The sequence below is a fragment of the Panthera uncia genome, assembly GCF_023721935.1.
Source record: "Panthera uncia isolate 11264 chromosome A3 unlocalized genomic scaffold, Puncia_PCG_1.0 HiC_scaffold_11, whole genome shotgun sequence".
Lineage (NCBI taxonomy): Eukaryota > Metazoa > Chordata > Mammalia > Carnivora > Felidae > Panthera > Panthera uncia.
Window position 1 is genome coordinate 27,508,088 of NW_026057578.1, and position 20,173 is coordinate 27,528,260.

The window sequence follows — 20,173 nt, forward strand, 5'->3', positions numbered from 1 at the left end:
CTTTCCAAGGCCCCATTAGCTCGAATAAGGAGCCACTGCTTGGGAGCCCCTGCCATGTGCCAGGCGCTGTGGGAGGCACTTGAGCGACATCATCTCCAGGAATCTTCTTGACAACCCTGCCGGACACACCATTATAATCCTTATTTAACAATTTGATAAGTCACCTGCCCCAAGTTGCACAGAGACTAAGCGCTGGACGGAGACGTAAACCCAGGTTGCCTGCCTCCAAGCCCTAGACGCTTTTCCACTCTAGGCATGTGTTCATTTTTGAAATGTTTATTCGTTTTTGAGAGAGAGCGCGACGCGCGACTGAGTCCAAGCATGGGAGAGGCAGGAGAGAGAGAGGGAGACCCCGAATCCAAAGCAGGCTCCAGGCTATGAGCTGTCAGCATGGGGCCTGACGCGGGGCTCGAACTCATGGACCATGTGATCATGACCTGAGCTGAAGTCAGATGCTTAACTGACTGAGCCACCCAGGCGCCCCTTGTTCATTCATTCAATAATTCAACAAGTATTTATCGGGAACCTACAATATATACCAGGCACTGTTGTAGTAGCTAGAGGGGCAGCAATGAACCGAACAGACACAATCCCAGTGCTCAGGAAGCTGATGTCCTAGTTAGGGGAGCAACGGGCAAAACTTCTGGCTTTTCAAGGTGAGGCTGGTCACCCATGCCACCTGCCAGGCCAGGTGGGGCAAGTGTCTGATGCAATTTTGGGGCCAGGGCTAGACTTGGCTGAGGTGGGGGGCAGGGGAAAGGAACAGGACTAAGTCATTGAAAAGATGGGTATATGAAGATGTCTGCTGAGAGAAGCGGAGGATTCTGGAAGGAGAATGGTCTCAGAAGGGGCAGAGCAGACCCTCTGGGACCACTGGGACTGGAGTTTCCTGAGGACTGTCTCCCCTTGGGGTCAACAGCACACAGAGTTACAAGCAGGTATTTCCATGAGTGATGATTCTGACTGCACTGAGGACACAGCCTGCTGTGGGGTCCCCAGTCTAGGGCTCCCCTGAACCTTCCAGTACAGGACAAGGGAGATATGCACCTCACCCTGCACGGCTGCCCTGGGTGGGCACTTGGGTGGGCCCGGGCGCCCTCTTGTGGCATCTCTTGTCTCTGCAGGGACCCCTTGTGTCCCTGCGTTTGGAGGGGCTTCCCATGCTTAGACCATTTCTCTGTCCCCAGCCTATACCTTTTTCCCTATTCCCAGCCTTACCAGCCTCCAGACAAAGTCTGAAAAACTCAGTCATGGCTCTCTCACGTTTTCCTGCATAGATATCAGAACCCAGAGCTTGGGTGCCTGCAAGCCCCTTCGATCCTCTCCTGGGACACAGCCACGTGGTGATGTATAGACATACCATCTGGTTCAAATCCTGACTGCATCACTTGGAAGCAGTCGTACAACCAGTGTGTGCCATAGCTTTCTCACTTTAAAAATGAGATTAATGGGGCGCCTGGGTGGCTCAGTCAGTTGGGCGTCCAACTTTGGCTCAGGGCATGATCTCGCAGTTCGTGAGTTCGAGCCCCGCATCAAGTTCTGCGCTGACAGCTTGGAGCCTGGAGCCTGCTTCGGATTCTGTGTCTCCCTCTCCCTCTGCCCCTTCCCCGCTCATGCTCTGTCTCTCAAAAATGAATAAACGTTAAAAATTTTTTTAAAATGAGATTAAATAAGACAATACTGGACAATTTGTCTGTTAAAGCCTCACTCCTATCCCCATCCTGCCTGCCATTTTTCAGAATGACTTGCCAGCAGGATTCTGGGTTAGATTCAGCCAATGGGAGGCAGCAGAAGCACCTTATTGCTTCTCCAGTAGCAGCGGATTCAGTTTCAATTCAGTTTTGCAGCCACCTTTGCAGATTTTTCTCTGAATACTGCCTCAGGACAAGAGGCAGCGGTGCTCTCCTGCACTTCTGCAACTTCCAGACTCTCTGAAAGCTGGAGGCAACTTTCCCTAATCTTTACATTCCAACCCATCCAGCGGGTTCCAATACCGAATATTATTAATCTGGGAGGGCTTCTTGGAGGAGGTGAGGGTGTTGGAATGATGCTAGGCCACAAAAGCAGAAGGCTTCCAGTGTTGAATAATTCCACCTCAGTGCCCATTTGGGCCCTGCCCTTCAGCTCACCTCTTCACAGTTTCCAGGGAGACAGTTTCCAGGGAGCTTGGAATCCTCATATTGATGTCACTTGGTAACCAGGAGCTGGTGGCTGCAGCCATCTCTGAAGTTCTTTCCATCATCCTGGGCCCTCATCTCTGGCATGGGCTCTGCACGGCCCAGGTAGCGGCGGGGGCCCAGCTGGGGAAGCACCTTCTCCCTGCTTCCCTTCTCAGCCAATCACAGGCCTCACAGGGACCACTGAGACTCTTGTTGATGGCGGTAAGTCCACAGAAAGTGCCAGATGGACCAGGGGCGGGGCACCCTCAACCTCCAGACCCAGAGGATCCTCCCGTTTGTTCTCATCCACGGAGTACCCTGGGGTTCAGCGTGGATGGAACATAGTCCTGGCCCGAAGGGCTCCCAGCCTAGTGCAAGAGACAGAGCGTACCTCATTGTTGCAACACGCAGATGTTAGCATCTGTTACATGCTGCCGGCTGGGCCGCAGACTAGCAAAGTCATGGCTCATCCTTGCGTGGGGAGGATAGCAGATGCCGTGGTATCCAACTCACTCCTTAGCAGTCACCTCTAAGCACCAAAGGCTACTTCCTCTAAACTCTGCAGTTCTCTACCTGAAGGCTTTTCATGCCCCCAGAAGCAGCCCTCAACCGCAGGGAGTGAGTGAAAAAAAATCAACTTAATTCTCTCACCCTCCGTTGGGACAAGTCTAGGATGTGTGTCTCCCAGAGTGGCTGGACGGGACGGAGCTCAGGTGCCCAGAGGTAAAGGGCTCCAACACCTAACACCTCCTGGCCACTTCCCAGTCTCTTGTCCCCACCCTTTTGCTGCTATTTCCTGGAAGCAGCTCCCAAATAAGCCATTCAAATCCCTGTCTCAGGTTGGCTTCTGAGGGAACCCAGACTGGCACAGGGAGGATGATTTATTACAGGGAAACAAAGTTCTGCAAAACTCGCGTTATACCTAATTGTATGCAAAGCAGTGGCCGACCCAAGGGATGGGTAGGGGAGCTGTCTGCCCGGGTACAAGCAATGAGGGGGGCTGTTGTCTGTAAAAAAGTTAAAAGCAGTAATTTAGCTGACCAAAGGCCCGTCTGCTTTTTATTTTATTTTTTTTTTAATTTTTTTTTTTTTACGTTTTTTATTTATTTTTGAGACAGAGAGAGACAGAGCATGAATGGGGGAGGGGCAGAGAGAGAGGGAGACACAGAATCGGAAGCAGGCTCCAGGCTCTGAGCCATCAGCCCAGAACCCGATGCGGGGCTCGAACTCACGGACCGCGAGATCGTGACCTGAGCTGAAGTCAGCTGCTTAACCGACTGAGCCACCCAGGCGCCCCCCGTCTGCTTTTTATTATCACTATAAACCGGCCATTATAATAAGCTTCAATGATAAAATTCTCCTCCCCCGTGAGACTGATGGCTCTTGCTGTCCCATGTCCCCTCCTTGGCACCCCACTGATGCCAACTGCACTGAGGACAGAGAAATTGATTGTGGGCAGAGGAGATGGGGGAAGGCCTCATGCAGGAGGCAGCATCGATGCCCTAAACACACAGCACTACCTGCATTTCACACCTCCACGCTTTGCATATGCTATTCCCTTTTACTGGGACGCCTTTTGTGCCTCAGTTCTCTCCCAATCGTCCATTATGATGCAGTGCAGTTGGGTATCTCCTCCTCCAAGAAGCCCTCCCTGACCCCCAGCCTGAATTAGATTGCCTCCTCTGGGCTTGCACAGACCTCCAAGTGCCCCTATGTCATGGCAGTCTTCACACTGGGTTACCTTTGTGAGTTTCTTGTTTTTTTTTTTTTTTTAATCACCAGACCGTGGGCTCCAAAGTGTCAGGAACTACAGCCTGTTCATCTGGGGCCTGGCTCACAGTTGACACTTAGGAATGGGTCTGCCCCTGGGGCACCTCTGTGCAGCCCGCGGTCTGCACCCCCATCCATGGCAACACAGCCTATGGAGGTTTAGTGAACGAATGAATGGGTGCATGGGTGGAATTTTCAATAACCGGGGAAGACATTTTTTTTTATTTTTTTTTATTTAAAAAAAATTTTTTTAACGTTTATTTATTTTTGAGACAGAGAGAGACACAGCATGAACGGGGGAGGGGCAGAGAGAGAGGGAGACACAGAATCGGAAGCAGGCTCCAGGCTCTGAGCCATCAGCCCAGAGCCCGACGCGGGGCTCGAACTCGCGGACCGCGAGATCGTGACCTGAGCTGAAATCGGACGCTTAACCGACTGAGCCACCCAGGCGCCCCCCGGGGAAGACATTTAAAGCAGAAGAGACAGAGCAAGTAAAAGCAGGGAGGCTTGAAAAGTGCAGAGCTTCTCAGTGGAAGGGGTAAACGGTTTTAGGCCGCAGGCAGCATAGCTCAGGAGTCCATCAGCTTTAGCACCACCCACGGTGCGGTCAACATACCTGCAATCTACCTCAGACACTTAGCTGGAATCTCTGCCGATGGGGTTCGAGAATCTGGGTGTCCCTGAGAAATCCTGGGAACAAAAACATGTGGAGTGGCATGGGGCCAGCTAACAAAGTGAGGGGTGAACTGCAAAAAGGTGAGACCGGCCCGATTAAGTTGAGCCCACACCAGTAATTCATTCACGTAGCATTCATTCATGCATTCATTCATTCAATTCGTGTGTATTGAGCCAGGAAGGCACTCAGATATACCTGTGCACAAGACAGATATGATCTCTGCTCCCTTTTCACGGTCTAGTGGGAGCAGAGTCATGAAATTAACAAGCAAGCAAATAAATACCTGATATAAGGTCAGGTTATGATTAACGCTTTGCAGGAAAGAAAGCAGGGTAAGGAAGGGATTAAAGAACAGAAGACATGGGGTGCCTGGGTGGTTCAGTCTGTGAAGTGTCTGACTCTAGATTTTGGCTCAGGTCATGATCTCATGGTTCGTGGGATTGAGCCCTGCGTGGGGCCCAGCACGGACAATGCGCAGCCTGCTTGGGGTTCTCTGTCTCCCTCTCTCTCTGCCCCTCCCTCACTCGCACGCACACGTGCACCCTCCTGCTGTCTCTCTCAAAATAAATAAACAAACGTAAAAAAAAAAAATAGAAGAGGTTATCTTGGATGTAGCGTCAGGGAAGCCAGGGAAGTGAGAGAAAGAGTCACTTAAAATGAAGGAGCAAACCACGCAGATGTTTGAGGAAAGAACATTCCGGGCAGAGAGAGCAGCACATGCAAAGACCTGGAGAACAGAACGTGTGGGAGAGGAAACCTCGGTTAGGTAGCTACTGCAGTAGTCCAAGTATGGGATGCTAGACGATCAGATCGGGGTGGAGACCGTGGAGGCGGTAGGAAGTGGTCAGATTCAGAATACATTTTGAGGGTAAAGTTGACTAGCTTTGCTTTTGAATCAGATGTGGGTGTGAGAGGATGGAAGTCAACGTTATTGCAGCCAAGGGTGCAGGGGATGAGAAGAGGGTTGGAGGGGATGATGTCAGAGAGAGGTAAGGGGTGTGGGGGGCGGGGCGCAGACCATATGCAGGTTTCCAGAGACCATAAGGAGGACATGACTCTCCCTGAGTGTGTTAGGAGCCCTGGGAGAGTTTTAAGCAGAGGAGGAATGTGACTTGGCGTGTGTCCTAACAGAATCTCCAGCTGCAGAGTGTAGAACAGACTTTGGGAGACAAGAGATGAACTCGGGCAGTTCAGAGGTTGGTGCAGACATCCAAGTCAGAGGTGATGGTGGCTTGCTATAGGGTGCTGACTGGAATGGGAAAACTGAATTTACTCGAGCAAAAACAGTAAGCGGATTTCGAGAATCTTGTTGAAGAAATAGCAGGTGGCAAAAATCATAGAGGCGCAACTGCATCTTCTTGGAGGAAGCGGCTTCAATTCTCTGGGCTGGTTTTGTCATCTGCAAAACGGGGACGATAATGGAACACACCTCGCAGAGTTGTCGATAGAGTGATGTAGAGGTTTGGGCACAGGATCCAGCACACAATAAATATTTAATAAACTTTATCCTGGGAGCCAGACTGCTGGGTTCCGGTACCATCTCTGCCCCTCATTGTCTGGCTGAGTCATCTCGGGTCAAAATCACCCCTCTGTAAAACGGGGCTACCGTTAACGCTAACTGTATAGGGTTGGGTCGTGACGCTTAAATTAATGAATACACGTAAGGCATTTAGAATAATGGGGCACGGAGCAAGCATTGCATAAGTGCCAACCATTATTATTAATATATTTTAGTCATATTTCATAAACTCTTCCTCCACCAGCATATGCCCACCCTATTCTGAGGATGGGAAGTCTGTGGCTCAGAACAAGGTAGCCTCTCCTCGAGGACCTAACCTAGGATCCCGCGTGTGTGGCGATCTCTCCAACTCCCTGGAAAAAGGAGATTCCTGTTTTAAAGGACCCCGCCCCGCCCCGCCCCGCCCCGCCTGCGAGCTGCGTGGCGGAACGTTTAAGCGCTGCGCTCGGGTTTCCAGTCGGCGCGCTGGCGCAACGGGTCAGGCGCTTGGAGCTACTTCCGGTGGCCGTGTTCGGCCCTCGGGCGTCTCCATTTTGGCCGCAGGTGGGGCTAGGCCTGGGCGGGCGGAGCAGCGGAGCGGAGCCCTCCGCGCTCTCAGGGCCGAGTCGGCTCACGGCACTCCCTCCCTTCCTTCCTCCCTCCGCCTGCAGAAGCCGGGGGAGCGCATGGCGGGCTTGGAGGTACTGTTCGCGTCGGCGGCGCCGGCCATCACTTGCGCGCAGGACGCTCTCGTCTGTTTCCTGCACTGGGAGGTGGTGACGCACGGCTACTACGGCTTGGGAGTCGGCGACCAGGTACTCCAGAGAAGCAGCCCGGGGTCAGGGTGGTGGTGGTATGGTGGTGGATCCAAGGTCCGGAGTTCTGGTCCAGAGCGCCTGGCCCTCCCCCCGCCGGAGTCCGGGCCTTGGGGCTCCTGGAACCTTCGGTATAGACAGCGGGTCGAGGAGGTCCTCTGCTATCCCAGCCCAGCGTCCCTCAACACAGCTGGGACAACATGATTTTGGAACCCAAGGACCAGAAGCTCGCTTCAGCATAGCCTGGCAGTCTCCCAGGCCAGGATCGTGTGGACCTGACGCCGAGACAGGGGCGTAGCTCCCCTGAGCACTCCTCACCTGCCTGAACTCCGCCAAGCTCCTTCCCGCATAGCGGCGGGGGTGGGGGGGGGTGCTGTTCCCAATATTGCACTCGAACCTCCACCAGATATCTGAGTCAGAGCACGTTTATGGGGGCCCAGAGAACATACACACCCTTATCGTTTTACTGAAGGGTCCCGTGCAGTCTGCTCACCGCTGTCATCCCCAGCTCAGGTTCTGGGAAACAGCCCCCCCACACAAGTACACACCTGCACCCTGCATGTGAGGGCCAGGTAAGGTTACCTCCTCAACAGCTGCCCTACAGGGTCAGCCCCTCCTGCTCGCAGGTCCTCTGACTGCCTCTCCGAGCTGGGGGCCTTGCCCTCACACCCAAAGAGCCCCGGGATTGCTGGGCCCAAGCTCCTGCATAATTCTTTGCTGGAGCCTTTGTTCATCTTCTCTGCCCCTGCTTTGTGGCTTTCACCCTCCACATCAGCTTCCTGGTGAGAACTGGGCTTGGCCCCCTTCCTGCCCCTTCAGTTCTCTTCTACTTCGGCAGAGAAAATATCCTCCCAGCCTCACTCCCCACAAACACGTAGGATTCCAAGCCTGCCCCTTCCTGTCACCGTTCTTCTCACCCTCGGAACCTGCATCAGCTCTGGGGAGCGGGGCACCTCACCCTTTGCATCTCTTAGGGTGAGATTTTTAACCTTCTTCTCATTTTTCACTGCTTCAGTTCTCAAACTCCCTAATCCTGAGTGTCTCAGGTATACACTTAGTATCTCGGGTTTTCCTGTCCTGACACAGAGCTTCAGGGATCCCTCCTTAAATGCAGTTTGCACATCCTGAGCATCGAGAGGCAGGCACTCCCTTCCACTCCCTGCTGCCCCATTCCACCGTCCTGAGGAGTGAGCCAGACCGCTGCCCCATCTCACACTTCACGCCCACCACCGGGAGTCAGATTAGAAGTACGAGAACTGTCATGGATGTCTGGCTTTTCTTATCCTCCTAGACTTCAAGTATCCCACGGGGACCCCAGATACACACTTAGCAGCTCCATCCCTGCCCCCTTCCAGGCTCACACATACTTCGTCCCTCATGTGGCATCTAGGACTGGAGATACGGCCGGAAAAGAAGGGGCAGCCTCACACACACACACACACACACACACACACGGAAGCAGAAACCATGTTTTCCTCCCAGATAGCTCAGGTCTGGGCCTTTCGGTCCATCTTGCACTTCACTTCCCTTGCCTTTCAGCATTCAGGCCTTGGGACCGGGTAGAGATGGCGCCCCGAAGTGTCAGTCTCCCCCTTCTGGTGCATAGCGGCCCCAAGAGAAGCTGTTGCCTCACTTGCCTCACGTCACCTTTCTGATCTTGAATGGCTCTTCCACGTGCCCAGTCATGTCACCTCAGCGTGGCCTGGGAAGTCCAGGCAGCTGCTGTACAGGATGGTGCCGAATGCAGTGGGATTGGAGAGCAGAGGGGGAGGAACACTTATTTGGTCTGGTCCTGTCCTTGGGGCTCCTCTGTGGGCCTTCTGTTTCCCTGACCCCTTGCCCTGTCCTTCAGCTCTAACACTTCTGCCCTACTCTCTGCCCCTCCTCATGGACCTCACCTGGTTTACCTCCCAGCTAGCTATTTCTGGGCTGACAGTCAGAATCTGTCCCCCCAGAACAGGAACTTGTTACAGAGGGCCTGAAATGGCCCTTCTCCCCATTTCACAGCGACGTATCAACAGAGCAGATCTGCTCCCAGCATCGTCCCTTCACACACCCGTCCACAGCTCTGAGTTGCTTTGACAGCTTAGGGACACCAGTTCCTATAGGTCATTGCCTCCTTCAGCATCATCCCCTTGCCGAATTTTCAGGTGAACTGTGCAGAAAGAATGCGGTCTCATTCTAATACTGGTTTAAAGAACAGAAGAGGTCCTTCACTGATTCCTAAAGGTCCATCTAATTCCACTGTGTTCATGGTGCCACGTGTTGAGTTCATACAGGCCAGAAAAAGCTGCCAGCCCCAGATGTCTTACGGGAGGCCAGGGAGGGTGGGGATGAAGGTTGTGAGAGGCACTGCCCACAGTCCATGTGTCCCCCGCCCCAGTGCTAAGTCGTGCGTGCCCTCTGGGGATGGGTGTTTGTATTGCACACTGGTGTGTCTGCTTCTGTGCCCTTTCTCACAAGTAATGCTAAAGCTCACATTGCACTTCCCCTTCTCTAACCGCTGCTGAGTCAGCGTCCCCTGGAGCAGAAGGCCTGTAGGGAGGCATCTTTCCTATCAGTTTATTTAAAAGAGGGTTTAATTGTCAGCCTCGAAACCAGCAGACTCAGCTGAGACCAACAGTGTTTGCCATGCCTGGAGGATGTTCATGTTGCCTCTCCAGCCACCTCCTGCTCCCCACCCTTCTAAGGGTGATAAGAGAGAGGAAGGTCCCAAAAGTATGTGCCTGATCATATAGCATATTGACAGTTAAATACAAAGTTGTTGCTTTTCTCTTTGGTTTTATCTCCTCTTGTTCAGGGAAATTGCATATGTAAAACTTGGTTAGAGGAGCAGTGAGGCCATTGGCTTCAATAAAAATTGACTGTTTGAATTTGGAGCACTTCCTCGAAGTGAGTGCCGCTCCTCCTAAGAGCTTTACAGAGGTGTCAGGTGGGTCAGGTAGCAAGGGGTTAGAGATGTCCATAGGTAGAAGTCAGAGAATCTTGTTTCCTGTTGGAGGAATCTAAAGATTTTGACAAAAGAGAGAAAATGCCCAAGATGATGTTTGGGTTTCTTTGGGTGGATTTTAGCCCAGAGACCCTGGGATGAACTCATGGTCACTGAAGAATGCTTAGGATTTTGCCTAAGTGGACAACTATCTTTACTTTTTAGGGGCCAGTGTGGTGGACCTGGCTGGGAAAAATCTCCAGCCATAGACCAAGCAACCAGGAGCACTGAAGCCCAAACCCAGCTGTGCACCTGACTTACCGTGACCTTGGGCCCTTCCCAGCCCCTCTCAGCCCTTGAATTTTTCACCTGAGGGTGTTAAACTGTATAACCATATACTTTGGCTACTTTCCAGCTGCAGCTTTCTGGGGGGCCCGATACTGATGTCAGTGCCTAGAAGACAGTTGAATGCCGTGTTTGGCCTGATTATCACCAGGGCCAGTCCCTCTTGGTCCCACCTGTTTTTCCCATTATCAGGGCAGCCCTTGGGCTGGTACCATCAGTTACCCGGCAGTGAGAGACATAGGAGAGTGAGCCTCATGAATTATCTATACTCCGAGGAAGAATTCTGGTGTGTTAAACGCTGTATGTGGTGGATATAAACATAAATTCAGAGGCCTCTGACAGAACAAAAACGAGGCATGTTGTCAAATTCTTGGCTTCCAAAGTAAACCTTAAATCCACGGCACTAGACCTATTAACAGGAAATCTACCCGGTTGGATGTGGGGGATTGTTTCTCTTCATCACTTAGTGGACTGTTTTGATTGGTTTCACTTGCGGTTTTTGTCACTCTCGTTTCTTTGCTTCAGGCCTGTGAGTTTCCTTGTCATCCAGCCAGCTTTTAAACCATGCCAGTTGCAACATCTTAAATTGTATTGGGGACCACTTCCCCCTTTGGATTCCTGAGCACTAAGGGTGACCAAAGAGGAGAGGCCCACAATTCTCTGCCTTTGACCTCCCATCGTCCTTGGTGTGTGTAAGGGCTGCGGTGCCCATTTTTGTGTTTTGCTGTTGTTTTTCATCTTTGGTCCAGCTTCTCCCAACATACTCTCCTGAGTACAGAGCTTCCCAGTCAGTCCACTTGCTTGTGTTTAGCCACATAAGTAGGTATCCGTGAAAAAAGTATATAGAGTGTTTTTGTGTGTTTTAAAAATTTTTTACATGAGTGATACCTAGCTATAAATCACATTTTTTCTTAATTTTAAGAAAAGTTTAAGTTGTATTTTTGATCAATATCTGTATGATGCTACAATTTGATCTAGTCTGTTTCTTATAACTCCTATATAGTATTCCACTGTGAGCATATCTTTTCATTTCACCTCCACTTTGGTGCTCATGACAAGGTTGTGACGAAGATCCCTTGTCATGACCCCTGTGCTTTTGTGCACAGGGTTTCTTCCAGGAAGAGAGGTTTGGGGTCATAGGGTGTCAGCTTACCTAATCGCACCAAATACTGCCAGATTGCTTTCCAGAGGGGTTGTAGGAATGTAAAGGGCCACCAGTGGTGTCTGAAGGTTCACATTCTCCCCACACCCACATGAACACCTGGCAAAAAAAAAAAAAAAAGAAAAATGGATAATACCCGTCTGATGGTTGTAACCTGGAATCTCATTATTTCCACCTGTCCTTCTCTGGATGCTAGTCAAGTTTTTAACAGCCCTTTATGTACTGTTATCTGCCGTTATCTTTTGCTTGTTCATATCTTTTGTCAAGTTTTCAAGTGGGTTCCTAATTTTTATTGTTCATTTTCCAGGCATTCCCTTAACGTGCTAGTTACTAATCCTTTTTCATTTGTAGCCATGGCAGAGTGGCTGCCTGTTAGTGTTGCAGTGTCTGTTGTTGAGCAGAAGCTTTAAATTTGGAACAGTCTCAAAGACAGTACTTTTTCTCATTTATGGATCTCAAGAAATCTTTCCCCACCTGTAAATCACTCTATTACTGTAGAAATAGTTTAGGGGTGCCTGAGTGGCTCAGTTTGGTTAAGTGTCTGGCTTTTGATTTTGGCTCAGGTCCTGATTTCACAGTTTCTGAGATTGAGCCCCGGGTCAGGCTCTGCACTGACGGTATGGAGCCTGCTTGGGATTCTCTGTCTCTCAGCCCCTTCCCACTGCTCACCATGTGCATATGAGTGAGCACTCTCTTTCTCTCGAAATAAACTTAAGAAAAAAGAAAGCTTGGGGACACCTGGGTGGTTCAGTAGGTTAGGCATCCAACTCATGATTTCAGCTCAGGTCAAGATCTCACAACTCATAAGCTCGAGCCCCATGTTGGGCTCTGTGCTGACAGCGCAGGGCCTACTGGGGGTTCTCTGTCTCCCTCTCTCTGTCTGCCCCTCCCCTGCTTGTGCTGTCTTTGTCTCAAAAATAAATAAACTTGAAAAAAAAGAAAAACTTGATCTTTAAAAAAATAGTGTAGAAACTGCTTCTCAAACTTTAATGTGTAAAAGGAAAGTCCTAGAGTTATTTAAATAGAAAAAGAAGACATCATAACTCACAGTGATGCATTTTTACACACACCAGCTTGGCAAAAATTTTTAAATTGGACAGTGACGGGGTTGCTGACCATGTGGAATACAAGAACTCCTATGTTGTTGGTGGAAGTGTAAATCAGTACCTCTTTGGAAAACAGTTTGACTTTATGTCATGAATTAAAAGTTCTTTCCTCGTACGCACTCTATGGAAGTTCACTACGTGCGTGCCAGGACGTGTGTACACAGATGTTCATAGCAGCCTCATTTATAACAGCCAACCTGTACACAGTCCAAATATGCATCCCCACCGAATGCGTACCTTGCGGCATGTTCATGCAGCACCACACTGTATGTAGCTGTGAACTTCACGGCAGCGGGGTGCTGTATAATGGATCGTATGTGGTTAAACACTCTGACACAGATGAATCTCAACAGTATCAAACGACCACCACAGTAGCCTGGACGAGAGTGCACTAGAATCTTTATTTTTAGGTAACGTTTTGGTGCTCCTGTTACAGATGGTCCAGGTTCTGAGCTTTGAAAACTGCTGCCTTAGAATTTCGTAGTATCCCTTCAGGAGATTGGCCTGATTCTTGGGGAGGGAGGTGGAGAGGACATTATTAGTAAACCCGAGGCTACGGATTCTGGACAGGTTCCAGTACTGTGTCACAAAGGCAGGCAGCTACAAGGCAGAAAGCTCTAGAGCAGGAGTCCAGAGATAGATCCCAGACCTCTGACTTGGGCCTTTTGTTTCTGTTGACCTCCATGTCCTTAATCTGTGAAATGAGGGAGTGGGATTAGATTATCTGTGAAGTCCTTCCTTGCTCTGTGCTCTGAGGTCGTCATCTTCCTCCTCTCAACCCTGGTGTCTTCTCAGCCGGGTCCCAATGATAAGAAATCAGAACTGCTCCCAGCCGAATGGAACAGCAATAAAGACCTGTATGTCCTCCGGTATGAGTCTAAGGATGGGTCCAGAAAGCTTCTTGTGAAGGCTGTCACCGTGGAGAACAGCGTGATCATCAATGTGCTGGTGAGTCTCGGGGACATGTTGGTATCTGCTGGTGGGAGCACACGTTGTGATCACCTTTGTGTAGCTCATTTAGCAGTACAGATCAAAGGCCTTAAATGTTTGTGAGGCCTTTATCCAAGGGATCCTACTTTTGGAACTGAGGCGAGGCAAGAATCCTCAATATAAAAAAGCTTTCTGTTCAAAGATATTCACCTTCCGGTTTTATCAAGGGAGGGACTTTTCCATCACTGGGGAATGATTATGTAAATTAGGATAAATCCTTTCACTGACAACAGAGGAGGAAAAATGCTTATTGTAGGCCCAGAGGACTACTTTTCTTTGGATAAGCCTAGCTCTCTGCTATCCTGGAGCCCTTACGTTTCTTATTTCCAGGGATGGAAAAAACTTCCCCTCCACTGTGGGCCACCTCACCCGCACCCTCCTCTCTGCCTTTAGCCCCTGCTAACTCCCTCCCGTTTTTCACTTCCTCAAAAAGTGCAGTCCTGACTACCTACTCTCACCTGCCAGAAAAATCTAAATTATGCCTCTCTACTTCATCATTTTATTTCCTTGCCTGGTACCTACCACAGTTTGTAATTAGGTATTTAGTGTTTGAATTCTGCCACTGGACTGTGCACCACAGGGGCAGCGAACTCTTAAGTATGTCCTGGTTGTCTCTGCGTGCTCATAGAAAAGTACCATGCAGTCTACGTACGTTCCCATGTAAAGATATACTTTATTTGTTTTAACTACGAGGTAGTGTCTAATAACCATAACGTATTTATCCCTTTCTGTTTTGATGAACATTTAGATCTTGTATCAGACAGAGTTCTTAGTAAAAAATAACAAAATTGCCTTAGGTTAGTTTAAACAGATTGGGTTTATTACAAGAGGTGAAATAGCTCACTGAATTATTGGAAAGGCTAGAGAAACAGGTTCAAGGCTGGGCTTTCAAGACAGTCCCTCAAAACCAGGCCGTAGAAACCACTGCTGCTGCTGCCGCCCCAGGCATTAGGTGCCGGCTGATGCTACAGGCCCTCGGCACCTTCTCGTGAGCCACTGGTGTCTCTGTGCCTCCCCTCTTTAGCAAGATGTCTGCCCCTGGCTTTTCCACGTTGCTGCCTCCAAGTCAGAGACGTGCATCCATTTGGTACCTCAATTACATGCCTGTGCCCAAGCTACAAAAGAGCCTGGGAAGTAGGTTTATTGGGCTCTGCCTAGAAAGGCAATATTCCTAAATCAGAGAAGCCCCCTCTGCATTGGAGGTATTTCGCGTATTACAGACATTCCTGGTATGTTTCTTTGCTCATGTATATTTCCTTAAACTGAGTATTTAATTGTTGTTCTCCACCCACCCATTAGCCCAGAAATCTTCCCAATCTTTCGTTTTCTGTTTTCATTTTTCTAGGAATGTGGCTCACAGCAGGTATCAGATTTGACACTGAACTTGGATGATTATGTCGATTCAGAACACCTGGGTGACTTCCACAGGTACTTCTAAGTGATGGCTTTTCCCTGGGAAAAAGAGGAGAGAAACAATGGAATAGGGCAGAGAAGTCGAGAGAGTCAAGAAAGGTTAATAGAATGGTCTTTGTCTCCTGGGCACAGTCACTTCTCAGTTCTCTTTTCTGTTTTTAATTTATTTTAAGAGAAGATTCACATGGGAAGTGCCACGTGAAGTAAAGTGATGTAATCAAGCGTCCACAAGTGCTACAGTGGCCTCAGGGGAGTGGGTCAGTCAGAAGAGGCTCCTGGAGAAAAGGTGTACCTGATTGGATCTCCGCTTCCAACTTTGTTTTCTTTTGAATGGACTTTATTTTTTAGTGCAGTTTTAGGCTCACAGTGAACGAGCGCAAAGAGTTGCCATGAACACCTCCCCCTCCAACCACCCCCACACGGCCTCCTTCACCGTCAGCGTCCTGCACCAAAGTGCTCCATTTGTTATAGTGGAAGAACCTCCATCAATACACATCCTCACCCGGACTCCATAGTTGACCTGCAGGTTCACTACGGGGAATGTTGGAGTATGTTTGCTTCTCTAAGAAACTGCTGTGCTGTCTTCCATGGTGGCAGTACCATTTCGCATTCCCACCAGCAACGTATGAGAATCCCTGTTGCTCCACAGCCTTGTAAGCGTTTGGTGGTGTCGGTTTTGCAGATTTGGCCATTCTGATAAGTGTATGGTGGTACCTTGTTGTAATTTACAGTTCCCAAGTGACACATGATGCCGAGCATCTTTCCATATGCTTTCTTGCCATCTGCACATCTTCTTTGGTGAGGTGTTCATTTGGGTCTTTGGCCCATTTTTTCATTGGTCTGTTCTCTTACTGTTGAGTTGTAGGAGTGCTTTGTATATTTGGGGTACAGTCTTTTATCATATGTGAGTTTTGCAAATATCTTCTCCCGGTCTGGCTTATTTTCTCATTCTCCTAACGTTTTATTTTGAAATTTGCTACCCCACAGAAAGGATGGTTTGTAAAAATATTACAGTGAACGCTCGCGTACCTGTCATCTCTGTTGACCAGTTTTTAACGTGTTGCCACATTTGCTTAGTTTTGCTGTGTGCTGTTCTGTCCTTGAACCACCTGAGAATTATTTCCACGCTTTGTGAACCTTCACCCCTAAGCTCAAGCAGTATCTCCGTATTCATCAAGGGCACCTCCTATATAACCTTAACATAGTTATCACGCTCAGGAAATGAAACGTAGATAGTCCTTTAATACACAGTCTGTTGATATTTCTGCGGTCATCCTGGCGGTATCCTTTTTAACTAGTCTTTTGGCTCTTTGGGGTTTTTTCTTACCCAACCAAACATCACATATTGCATTTATTTTCCTGGCTCTTTAATTACTTTTAATCCAGAACAGTTTCCTAGATGTTTATTTTCCATGGTTTTGGTATTTTTGAAAAAGACTTGAGGTCAGTTGTTGTGTAGGAGGTTCAGATTGTTTCCTCGTGATCAGGTTTATTAGGTTATTTCCTCCTCATTTGATTCCGGTTGAACATTTTTGCCAAGAGCACCACATAGGTGAGGCTGTGCTCTCAGGGTGTTTGCATCAGGCATAGACATCTGTCTTGTTGACTTGGTTCATTTTGATGACTTGGTTAGGACAGTGTCTGCCAGCTCTTTCTATAGTGAAGGCATCTGTTTTCCTTTGTGTTTCATAAGCAATCTGCGGGATTATGCTAGCAGACCATACTGTTCTGCCTCCTAACGGTCTTTTACCCGGTAGTTTTGGCATCTGTGGATGATTCTCGCCTGAGTCAGTTACTACAGTGATGTTTGTAAGGCAGTAATTTTCTACTCTAATCATTCTAACTACATTTATCAGCATTTTTTATAAAAAAGAGTTTTCTATTCTCCCTGTCCCCTTTATTTTTATTTCTTTTAAATACCAGTGTAGACAATGGATTCTTTTTTATTCTAAGTTATGGTCCATTTCTATCATGCTTTGGATGCTTCAGTTGTTCCAGAGTTGGCCAGTGGGAACCCTTTCAAGCTGCCTCTTTGTCCTTTTGACATGTCCCCATCATTCTTAGAGCATTTCACACTTTCTGGCACAATAAAATATTCCCGCCTTCCCTTGTAATTTCCTTGCCCCTGCCTTGTAATCAGCCGGTTTTCTAGGGAGCCATGATGTCTGTTAGTGGGGAATCATATTTAACAACCAAAATCTGGGCCCTGAATGTGCTCATTAATACAAGGATACTATTGCTTCCATGCCCTGTAGATGAATAGAGCTTGAAAGCTTTTTCCTTAAAGTCTTTTCTTAAATTTTAAACTGATGCTTTCATTTTTAATCTAACACCAAGGGATTCTTAACTCTCTTATTCCGTATTTGTATCCTTCTGTGGCGTGGACCCTGATTTCCAACAGCATCAGCATATTTACTCATTTGTTTGATCCTGAAGTACACACAGTTTCTGAACTGCGACGTCAGTGCCAACGAAGAACAAATCAACCCAGTAAAGTTCCAAGTATAATTTCTTTCCAATTCTTTTGTCCTTCAACTGTGTCCCACTGAGGATGTTATAGTCAGAGTATTGTGTTCAAAATGTACTTAGATTAATGCTGCTTTCTCCATAGGTGTAATGACATTGTCTGTTACATAGTCAGGCCCAATTATTTCCACTTTATTCCATTTTAGGGACTTTGTTGCCATCCTCATCAGCCTCCTTGATTAGAGGAAGCCTGGCATCACCGTAAATTCAGTCACCAGAACTGCCTAGAAACCCTGTTGTGGGTTTTTTTTAGTGTTTGTTTATTTTTGAGACACACACACACACACACACACACACACACACACACACATTGACCGGGGGAGGGGCAGAGAGACAGAGGGAGACACAGAATCAGAAGCAGGGCTCCAGGCCCTGAGCTGTCAGCATAGAGCCCGACACGAGCTGTCACGAACTGTGAGGTCATGACCTGAGCCGAAGTCGGACGCTTAACCAAGCCACCCAGGCATTCCTGTGTTGTATTTTATTATATCTAACCCCCTCCACTCCTCTCAGACTTCCAAATCACCTGCCTCCATCATTGTCTCTGCCCCCTTCCATGTGGCCTTTACGTGAGGAGATGCCTACTTCTGTTCCTGCTTACCACCTTTCAGTCGATTTCCCACCCAGTAGTCGGACCAGCCTTTTAAAACAGATAATAAGATTGTGGCTAAAACGCTTGCTTGAAATCCTTCAGTGGTACCATTTCGCTCATGTTAGGATGGCTACTGTCAAAAAAAAAAAACAAAACACAAGTGTTGGCCAGGATGTGGAGCAGTTGGAATGCTTGTGCACCATTGGTGGAAACATAAAATGGTGCAGCCACTATGGAAAACAGTGTTGTGGTTCCTCACAAAATTAAGTTACCATGGGGTCCAGCAATTCAACTTCTGGGTATAACCAGTAACATTGAAAGCAGGGTCCAGAATAGATATTTGCACACACATGTTCATAGAAGCATTTATTGGAAGCCATGTAGGTATCCGTGAATACCTAGAACAGATGCGGGGGTAAACAAAATGTAGTGTATACATACAATGTGGTCGGTGACTACATTTGTTCAGCTTTAAGAAGGAAGGAGAAGCTGACACATGCTGCAACGTGGAATAACCTCGAGGGCCTTACGCGGAGCAAAATAAGCCACCCACAAGCAGACAGACACTTAGTATGATTCCGCTTAGATGAGGTGCCTATAGTAGTCAAATTCATAGAGACAGAAAATCAAATCGTGGCTGCCAGGGGCTAGGAACGTGGAGAATGGGGAGTTACTGTTTAATGGGGACAGAGTTTCAGTTTTGCAAGATTTCTGAAGACGGACAGTGGAGGCGATGGCACAGTAACGTGAATACATCACTGAACTGTATGCTTAAAGATGGTTACGAGGGTAAATTTTGTATGTATTTTCTCGCAGTTAAAAATTCTTGTTAATCTGAAAGATACCTGAAACCCTTCAGCGAATGTCAGTTGCTCTTAGAATAAAGAACAAACGCCTTGAGGAGGCCTAAAGCGTAACCCTGTCCTGGACCACTTCGCCCCTAGTTCCTGTGTCTCGGCCTCCGTGCCCTGCTTCCTCTCCCTTCTGCAGAGCTCTTCCCTGTGCCTAGAATACTCTCCCCAGCTCCCCATGCAGCCAACTCCTGTTCTCCCTTCAGTTCCCATTGAAGAGTTCTTCAGAGAAACCTCTCCTGCTCCCCACCATGTTTGAGCTTTCGAAACACCCTTTTCAGCATTTACTAAGTGGGTGTTCTATGATCAGGGTCGGTCGCTCTCCCCCACCGGCTGTGATCCCCTTGAGGGCAGGGCCCGGGTCTGTTTCACGTATAGTGGACTGTGGCATGGAAGAGAGAGGAGAGGCCAGCCCAGAGCTGCTGTTGTGGGCGCTGCCCGCTCCGTGACTCCCATGCTCCTAAAGTGGGTAAGGGAAGGACTGGGAGTCTTTCTCTTGATTCTTCGTTCTGGAATTCTATTGTGGGAGAAGGTGGAAGAACCCAGGTACCGTACGAGGCTGCTCATGCTCATTGCAGCTTTTAGCCCTGAGCGGTGCTGAGAGAAAAAGTGACCGTGTCTCCATTTCTTTTTTGTGAATACATTTTTGTTGTTGGGGCTTTGTGTTGGGGGAGTATTTTGGTTTTTGTTTACTGTGAAATGAGGGACCAACAGTACTACCTCGTGGCATTATGAGAACAAAACAAGATGTCGGCACAGAGTGTTCGGTGCTGGGTGCAGCAGCTCTTAGACATGCAAAGGGGAAAAATCTGATCACCGGGAATCATCTCCATGGAAACTGAGGCTCTGTGAGCTGGCGTGTGGATCTGCCTCTTAATCATAAGGCTCTCTCCCTCTCTGCTCTGTCTTATTGCCGGCGACACTGAAGTGCCTGCTTCTAGCCACCTTCCCCCACCGGGCCCTCCTCTTTCGGTCTTCATGGCATGTCTTGTCCACTCTGGGTGGGGACTTGTGCCCCTTGGTGAGCAATCTCGGATTTGCTAAGGGGTCCGAACCTGTTCCTTACTGCCAAGCCTCTTCTCTTTCCAGTCCTTCAGGATGACAGGCCACAGGCTGTCTTTTGCTTCTACCAAAATGGCAGTGCTACTGAGGCTTAGAAATTGTGCAGAACTTCTTCAGTACTTGGCAGTTTTTAAATCAGACCTGAGCTCTACAGGTAAACACACACCCTCCAGAGGGAGATCGTAGGCCTTCCAGCCGGCCGTATCACACACAACCTCATCTGATTGAAAGGAAAGGGGACTTAGATTTATCCCTCCCACCCAGCTTGCTCAGGGAAGC

General features: G+C 48.7%; 1 protein-coding gene across 5 annotated transcripts in view; it reads left to right on the plus strand.

Moving 5' to 3' along the window:
* Positions 1–2,208: 2,208 nt before the first annotated feature.
* Positions 2,209–20,173, plus strand: part of PSMF1 (proteasome inhibitor subunit 1) — a 49,235-nt gene continuing 31,270 nt past the window's right edge. For 2 of the 5 annotated variants that reach the window (XM_049651019.1, XM_049651020.1), the window contains exons 1-4: positions 2,209–2,381; positions 6,775–6,918; positions 13,256–13,408; positions 14,796–14,878. In XM_049651019.1, coding sequence (XP_049506976.1) covers positions 2,376–2,381; positions 6,775–6,918; positions 13,256–13,408; positions 14,796–14,878 — 386 coding nt within the window. In that variant the 5' untranslated portion in view covers positions 2,209–2,375. Of the gene's footprint in view, positions 2,382–6,368; positions 6,418–6,570; positions 6,668–6,774; positions 6,919–13,255; positions 13,409–14,795; positions 14,879–20,173 lie in introns of those variants that run through there. The other 3 variants (XM_049651018.1, XM_049651017.1, XM_049651021.1) reach the window with 3 other exon arrangements.